This window comes from Rhamphochromis longiceps, linkage group LG17 (assembly GCF_057381845.1).
Source record: "Rhamphochromis longiceps isolate RC_006_pf linkage group LG17, R_longiceps_female_GT1.1, whole genome shotgun sequence".
NCBI lineage: Eukaryota > Metazoa > Chordata > Actinopteri > Cichliformes > Cichlidae > Rhamphochromis > Rhamphochromis longiceps.
The window spans coordinates 28,481,455-28,490,393 of record NC_140573.1 but is presented as its reverse complement, the minus strand read 5'-3'; the positions used below and the strand labels follow the sequence as shown (position 1 = coordinate 28,490,393).

The 8,939-nt window shown below is 42.0% G+C and overlaps 1 protein-coding gene across 1 annotated transcript; it reads right to left on the bottom strand.

Moving 5' to 3' along the window:
* Positions 1 to 1,930: 1,930 nt before the first annotated feature.
* LOC146649855 (uncharacterized) lies at positions 1,931 to 7,065 on the bottom strand. Its single transcript, XM_085387662.1, has 2 exons — positions 6,919 to 7,065; positions 1,931 to 3,097 (listed from the first exon to the last, which is right to left on the bottom strand). Exon 2 carries the CDS (start codon positions 2,936 to 2,938, stop codon positions 2,219 to 2,221), a length of 720 nt encoding a protein of 239 aa, XP_085243788.1. The 5' UTR covers positions 2,939 to 3,097; positions 6,919 to 7,065; the 3' UTR covers positions 1,931 to 2,218.
* Between the last annotated feature and the right edge of the window lie 1,874 nt (positions 7,066 to 8,939).

The window sequence follows — 8,939 nt, the reverse complement described above, 5'->3', positions numbered from 1 at the left end:
ATATATATATATGTGTATATTATGTATATGTATGTATATATATATATATATATACATACATATATATGTATATGTATACGTGTATGTATATACGTGTATACGTATGTATATGTATGTATATGTATATACGTATGTATGTGTATATACATACAACTCGCATATAACTCTAAATCTACAGTAAACGAACTTTATGACTAAATTGTCACAATTCAAGAAGCCCGGGGAACTATTCCTGTGGACAACTTACAGAAATTACAAAAAAAATAGCACTCAAGATGTACTGAAGAATAAAAGTGGTCATGCCAAATATAGACTTTGAAGCTGGTTAACATTGTGCAAACTGTTAGAATTGCTGTATATCCTGTATTTCTATGTGTGCCTGCACATGTTTCAGTTAATTGTAAGCATCATATAAAGTAAATGTGTGGTGGCAAACTTTTCCCAGTGCTTTAGAGAATCAAAAACTGTTTAAAATACCTGAAGTGAACATGATGAAGTCTGTGAAGGTCCTCAGTCATCCAGGTTATGGTAGTATAAGGCCCTCGGAAAGAAAAGCGGCTGGACCAGAAGAGTCCAGACGCTTTTCAATACGGTGCATTACAGTGCATTACCTACACATTACTAGTTAGCATATTAGTAGGTAAAGCTTTAAAATAAATAATACGGAGTACAAAATGCAATATTTTCACACAAAATTATCAGAGTAACAGCTTGAAATTGTGATATTTAGATACAACGAATCTCTTTTCCTAATGGTCGTATCCATGCTCTCATTCAGTGGTGTTGGGGATTGAAATATTAACAGTACTGTCATGGTCCTGGGTCGTGCGACCCAGTGTTTTGTGTTTAGTCTATTTTGATGTTTATTGTTTGTTTAGGTTCATTAAGTTATTCCAGCTCATTTGTAATTATATTACCCTTGTATTAAGCCTCCCTTGCCCTTCATGTGTTTATGTCTGTGTGTCTTGTGTTGTCAAGTTCATGCTGTCGCTTCTGTCATCTTCCCCTGTACTCCGTCTCCCTGGTTTGTGCGTCTACCTGTCATGAGTCATGTCTGCATGGTTATGTTTAGTTCATGTCATGTCTAATCTCCATGTTTCCTGTTTTACTTTGAAAGTCTGTATTCAATGTCAGTGTATTTAGTTTCACCTCTTCTGTCCTGTCGTTAGGTTCATGTGTGTCAGCTGTGCTCCCATGTGTGGCCACGTCCCCTGATCATTCCTCATGTGTATTTAGTCTCTGTGTTTCATTTAGTCTGTGTTGCGTCGTCTGTGTTCTCACCTCCATGTTTTCACGGTCAGTCCTTTCAGTGATCATCTTAGTCTCTGAGTTTTCTTAGTTTGTCACAGTATTAGTTTTCCCAGTTTAGTTATAGTCTAGTCACGCTATCCCTGCGTTGTTTATACACTTTGTCTTCAGCCATAATAAAGGCTCGCTTTCTGTTAAGTTCACTCCCGTCTACTCACTTGTGTACGCACCTGGGTCCATTACACACACCACTGCATGGTCTGTCTCTGCAGACCGTGACAAGTACTCTACATGGACTGTTCTGGTGGGGAGTACTGGTGGTGTGGGTGTGATCATAACCTGCCTTCAATATAGACATATGCCTGGACAGAGCGATACATGGCATGCAGGAACATGCAGAAACATAAGTAAAAGGGCTTTGACTGCAGGCTTTATAGATGTTGTGCAGAAAAACTTTTATGGCAAAAACGTTTGTGAGATGCTGATGCAGTTTTTGGGCTTTCAGTCCAATCGCTGCTGCCCTGTACTCTGAAACTTTCCATTTAGTGTGTAATGTTTATGATAATGTGCTTTTCAGTGTTGCTAAAACAATGACAGTACTATTTACAGAGGAAGTGGCATTTTGTCTAATATGGTGAAGTAATGACACACACGCACAAAGAAACCCTTCAAGTATGGGGAAGTTTAAAATTGCACTTAAAGTGATTTGTGTATTTCAGGTTACATTTTATTGGATACATTTCCTCAGAGATCAAACAGAAAAACAAAGGCCACAAGATCTGCTGTGAGCTGAGGTAGCACAAAACGAATTAAAAAACATCAGATCAGTGTGTCTAATTAGCAAACAGCGTTAGAGAGTAAAATCCATTAATTGGATAGTGATGTGGTGGAATATTTAGTTTGGAATAGATTTAAAAACAAGAGAAAAAATGTGCTGAAAGGTGGTTTGGGGGATTCAGAGAGAGGTTTTCTACTTTCTGCAGTACATCACTGCACTATATGCCACCACTCCCACAACTGCTACTAATGCAGCGCCTCCATAAAGCAGCTCGGTGGAGCTCAGAGGTTTGGTCTTGGGAGCAGTTGGCCGTGGCTGCAGCTTCTCTGCAGGCTCCTTAACTGAATGTTTATCCACGTCTGTGAGGGGGATCTGTGAAAACTGTTGTTGCCCGACACTTGCTGCTGGAGGCTCCGGTGCAATTGGTGCTAGAATAGAAGGAGGGTGGAGGCCCTGAATGGAATACAGCTCCTCTACTTCAGATGTTGTGGTTGAAGGGACTGGGGTGGATGTTGTGGAGGGGGGGTCGAGCTTAACAATAGGCAGAGGAGGCAAGGCCATCGGGGGAACCACGTGCCTGAACTCTCCTGGCTCACGCTCCATATAAGGCTCCTCTGCTGACACCAGGAGCTCCTGAGTTTCTGGGGCCTGGAGGTCCTGCTCCTCTTCCCTGAGTGCCACCAGCTCCCTCTCCCCACCCAACACACTTAACATACTTGTTTGCATCTCCTCATCTTCTTCCTCCTCTTCCTCTGCTCGCTTCCCTTTCTTCTCTGCCTCCTCAAGCATCTCAGCCTCGTCCCGCTCCAGGTGGACCATGTCAGAGTTGGAGGAGTGGTTCTCCTCCCCTGTCAGAAGTGTCCCGTCACTGCTGTCGAGGCTCTTGGTGTCCTCGGGGTCTACATCGCCCATTGTGGACCAGGACTCTGCCAGCAGGCTCTCACTCTGCCAGCGTGCAGGAGTTTCTGCCTGAGTCAGCAGTGCAGCAGAAGCAGGGATGAGGGTCTCTCTGCCTCCTCCATCCCCCCTGGTGGGCTCGAGTGGGGCCTTTCCCTCCAGAATGAAGGCTGGCTGCAGAAGGGACAGAGAAGATCGCAGGTGGGACAAAGATTCAGGTAGACTCACCAAACTATCACACCAGGGTCAAAATTTTGTATAAACATGGAAAGAGGGATATTCTATATCTTTTATATTATTTATGGTATAACTTTGGGCCCCAAAGTACCAACTGAGAATCATTTAAACATAAAAGCCTGAGTATTGATGGTGACCATGTTCAACCCATTACACCCGCAGCGTACCCATCTTCTGATGGGTGCTTCCAGCAGGCTTAGATACCATGTTACAAGGTTCAAATGATCTCAAGCAGGTTTCTTGATGATTCAATCATAAGATCTCAATCCAATCGAGCACTGTTGGGAATGCGGTGGAACAGGAGATCCACATCATGGAGGTGTAGCCAACAAATCTGCAGCAACTGTGTGATGCTATCATGTTAATATGGAGCAGAATTGGTGAGGAGTGTTTACAGCACTTAGCTTGATCCGCACCACAAAGAATTAAGTTAGCTCTGAAAACAGGCTCCCACAAGGTGTACCTGATAAAGTGGATGGTGAGTATATGACGCATTGAAAATAAAACAGGACTTAAAATAAGTGCATTGAAATCCCATGTTAATCACTGATAGGGTCTCTTCTTCAGAAGTGTATTTACCTTCAAGTACATTTTGCTTAGGAAACCTTTGTGTTTTAATAAAACCGTAAATCCAGCACAACCCTTGTGTCTACAATATTTGTCTTAAGTGGTGGTAATTCCTACGTTTATTCAGCTTTACTTGTTCTGAATATGCCAAAAGTCATACTCAAGATCAAGACAGTAGTTTTTTCTTTTTGAGTTGTAAACAAGTCATGAAGGTGCTAATGTTAGACATAACTTTATTTTCTTTACTTCAAAGGACAAAAATACCTCCACTTCCAGGCCTGTGATGCAAAATGTTACCAAGAGGACTGTGCTGATTACATATTACCTCAGTTATTTTCAGATTAGCACCTCGTGTCTCAGCTTAAATCACAAAATTTGTGCTCACTGTTCTGGATGCCTTTATTTAGAATTTAGAATCACAATTCTTCCACTGTGTGCACCCTTAAAAGTCTGTGTGGTGGTGGTAGTACGATAAAGGACACCTACAGAGAGACTACAGTGCATGCTGCTACAGGCCAGAAAAGCACACACTGCTCCAAGTGGGTCCCACTTTTTGGAAAACACAGCCTCATGTCTTCACAAAGACATGTAGTTACTGATACTCTGCAGCACAGCCACAGAATCCCCTCATGGCTGCTACTGTTACAGATTTTACATGTCTGTGCTCTCATTGACATGAGTGAGGGTTGTGATTGGAAAAAGTTGCTCACTAGCTTGTCGTTATTGCAGCAGTCTGTGGCTATCTATAGCCTCGACCTGCATATCTTACTATGTTTAGACACTGTATACATCTCCATCTGTCACCCGAGAGTGGCAGCTCTTTTAGTGATTTCACATGGCATGAGAATAGGGCGAGAGTAGTGACACGAAATGGAAACGATTATGTCGCAGTCTACCTCTAAATTTAAAGGAAATGTTAATATATAATCATATGAAATCAGAATTTTGGAGAAAATATACATTTTTGATAATGGTTAGCACTGTTGTGTACGCATGCATTCAGCCCGAATGTGCCACATAGACTGAAGGTGACCCCCCTGTTCCCAGCTCAGCTTCGCCTGCACAGATTTGTCACCCTCATGCCAGTCCCAGAATAGATATTTTTAGCACGTCTGTGTGATGTTGTATCACATTTACAACATGTGGCCTGTCTGCGTGTCTCGCTGATTTCAGAACATACCTCTTAATGAGCCTCTAACAGTCGCTCTACACCTTGAATTTGTTATATTAGTTCTTAACACAGTATTACATGTTGCGGATCGCTGTAGAGAAAAACAAATAGAGGTAATTAGCGATGCAGAAGTTAAAATTTGATTCAGTTTTAGTAGAAAAGCTGAGGAATTTCCTTCAGTTGATATCTTTACAAAGGAGGCCTATCAAATGTCATGTTTATTATACCGTAATATGACTTCAATAAGGAAATTGTGTAGTGGTTCAGCTGAGTGTTGTTGTCTCATTGTGTTTCTCAGCCATTAGCTGGTAAAACGTATCTCCCACAGTACAAGAAATAAAATTATAAGATAAGATAAGTATCAATCCTGAGGGAAATTCTTACAGTCAATAACAATAGAACCAAGAGCAGAAACACGAACAGTGTGGAGTCACAGAGAGTAAAAACAACAACAAAAAAACCCCCTCAACTGCTAAAAAACAAGGTGCTGAAAAGAATAACATTATGAAAAATAAACATAAATACAAATATGATCATTAGTAATAAGGTTAACACAACTTGCAAATGCAAATAGTATTATTGTAGTAATAATCCTCCTATCTGGTAAAGAACATGTGTTTTATTTAAAGATTGCTTCACTGTTGCTGCTTTAAACGCACATACCTGCAGTTCAAAAACAAGACAGTTTCTTTTGTGTTGCCTCACAGAGGAAAGGCCTTTCCTGTCTGTTATGCAACAGCTTGTAACTTTTTTGTGCAATAAAACCTCTGACTGGGTAAAAACAATAGGAGCCTTTTAGGCAATGGACAAACTTTTTCATTTTAGAGGAGTACCCTCACTGCTGATGTATTTCTTGAGGCATTTATTAGGTTTTGGGGACTAAAATCCTTTATGTTGGGCTGGATTGTCTTTTTTGTTCTTGTGGACAGTCTGCTTTGTAGTAATAAACACCATAAAATGAATAAAATTGTAAGTTCATATATTACACACATTAGTTTTTATCATAACAAAAGCTACAGTGAGCTTTAAAAACATTAGAAGCCAACCAGTTTATTGTTAAAGTGTATTGGTATTGATATTGATATACCTTTATTAGTCCCACAAGGGGAAATTTCATAGCAAATATCTATTTGACTTGGCTCTCCTCTGGAAACAACACCTCTTCTTCGTTAGATGGGGTCAGAAGGAAGGTTGTGAAGGGCTCGTCGGAATGGCCTTTGTTCCTTCTTTTGGTCCAACTTGATAATCATTCAAGCTGGTGCCAGTGGCAAAGCTCACCATTCTTTTTTTATTAACCTTGCTGAGGCTGCCTAAACCAACAAAACACTGCAAAAGTTAGAGTCAGAACTAAAGAACAAAAAAGAATAATAAAAAGTTCAAAGAGTGAGCTTTCAACCCTTCAACTCCACCCCTTCCTTAGAGAGCAAACGCCATCCAGACGTCCTAGTTGCCATATTTCCTCACACAGACACTGTGGCTCTGCGGGCCTGTGCAGCCTTAAAGTTGACCACACAAAAATGTTAAGCCCTGCATGCACACAAACAGACAGCAAAGCTCATTTGTGTCCTTACTTGCTGCTGTGTGCTCCACCTTTCCTTACTCTCCTACTTGAGTAATTGGATTCCCATTGATCCTATCCTAGCTCTAACAGACTTGTGATAAAGCAAATGCTCAGGGAGATTTAAAGCACTCTTTCTGTACAATGCACAATGGGGGCAGAGTGATATTGCATATTCACAAAAGGTCAGCTTTCAATGTCAAAGTTGAAGAGTGAGCTGATAAGACACACCTCCTGTCCATTTCTCTGTCTTGTATTTGTCCTTCCTGCAATCATCCTTCTAACGCTCACAGCATTAAAAGACGCACTCGGCCCCCAAAATCAAATCACAGTCTTAATTCAGAGCACAGTACTCCTTCACGTTTGATCCTGTAGAGGAGTCCAAGATTTATTTTCTGCAAGTTTAAAAAAACAAGAGAGAGAGAGAGAGAGAGAGAGAGAGAGAGAAAGATCCAAGCATACCTGTGTCCTCTCGATGAGCTGCTAGATGAGAGATCAAAGTGTGATGTGCATTCAGACACAAATTCACAAATCAACAGATAGGCAGACATGCATGCTGGAGCTGGCACAGGAGTAACAAGGTAGGCAAGCTGTGCAAAAGTCTCTCTCTCCCCCTCCCTCCTTGTCTAGCTCTCTCTCTCTTTTTTCTCTCTCTCTCTGAGCCACCCTACTTCCCAAATCCATCACATAAGAGCTGGCTGGAGAGGAGTCAGCAGTGACTTCACTGTGAAGCAGGATAAATGTTGTAAGTCAGCTGACTCTGACTCTGAATTAATCAAGGTGTGAATCTTCGTGTTTGCGGTCTCTAAAGGTTGGCAGATGTTAGCGTGAGTAGCATTCGCTTAGGTCAACAGTCTGTGGACTTTTTATGTTCACTGTCCAAACAGCAGATTATCAGTCAGCTCACAGTGTGCACAGCAGGAGCACAGAATGGAAAATGCACGTCAGATGGGGAGAAGAGCCATTTTTAAACCAGAACTTTCCAACTTCTAGTTCCCCCTGCTGGCAAGACACTTCATAAAAGAAGGAGCAACTCCACCAACATGTTTTATTTATTTATCTGCCTTGCACTTATTCTTTTTAACTGTATATATGCCACTCTGCACTCTCAACTACCCCGTGGGGATAAATACAGTTATCTAAATCTAAAAACTATAGCTTTACATTTTAAAACGGAACTCAAGCTCTGTATTTATAATTATCTTGTTTCATCCTCTCATTTCTTCTGCTTTCTCTCTGCTGTTAAACATTTATACAAAGAAAGCAAAATACCACAATAAAGTCTTAATTTTATTCTACAGAGGTATGTTTGAGTTGGTTTGGAAATAGGATGTTAAAGTTGGAACTGCCAGGCAAGAAGAAAAGAGAATGCAGTGAAAGAGGAAACAAAGCGGGTTAGTATGGCACAGGAGAATGCCAACAAAGAAGACCACAATTAAAACCTGAGATGGTTTTCCAACAGTCTTGAAGGAGTTCCCAGAGATGCTGAGCACTTGGTAGCACTTTTGCCTTCCCTCTGAGGTCCATCTCACCCCAAACCATCTCAATTGGATTTAAGTCAGTTGACTGAGGAGACCAGGTCATCTGGTGCAGCACTCCATCACTCTCCTTCTTGGTCCAATAGCCCTTATGTCACAGAGTAGGAATTTGTATTTGCCTTTTATAATTGGTTTTATTCTGATTTTAGTGTTTATTTATGAGTGTAGTTTTTATTTGCATGATTTATTCTGTTTGTATTCCATGTTTTTATATGACATTGTTTTAATCCACTGTGGACTGGCTAGGCAAATTGGCTGATAGCGATCACTTGCTGAGGCATGGGTGTGTCCCGAGGTGGCCTATCAGCTGTTTAAAGGACCTATTAAAAGTGAGCTGGCTGACCACTAATGGAGAGAGGCCCCACATATGAAGAGGAATGCGTGAAGGCGAGTGTGGAAAAGAGGGACCAGCTGCCTGATCGTAGCGTGCGACGGCTCATTTGGAGATGGACCGGTTCCGACAGCAGGGCAGAGGTACACCTCTGCCTGCATTTGTGAATAGTGTCTCCACTGCTGTTCACCAGGTGCAGTCGTGTTGGGAGAGGGTCGCCATGGCCATTAGCCAGGTCAGCTTCCGGGACGATGGTTCTGGCCAGTAAATGTTTACTTAAAGGGCGAATCCACGAGGGGAGCCGCGGTGGCATCGAGCGACAGTGTGTGAGCTGGGCTGGTATGTGACAAGCTAAGTGGAGGGACGAGACGGGGATAGGAGGCTTCTCCTTGTCTGCCTGGGACAAGGCTGGCGTGGTCCCCGCTTTGGAAGAGGAATTTTTGTCCTGCTCATGAACACATAAGGAACATTCATCCTGGGTTGTGGGTCAGTTGCATCGTGGGACTGGGTGGGATTTTAGATGCATGAAGAAAATTGTTGTCATATTAGGCAATTAGGCAGTTTCGTTGTAGCACTTGATGGTCTTTGGGACTGCACTTGGGGACAGATTCAGA

Coding starts and splice junctions, on each gene's coding strand:
- LOC146649855 (XM_085387662.1), bottom strand. CDS start 2,938: ATGGGCGATGTAGACCCCGAGGACACCAAGAGCCTCGACAGCAGTGAC.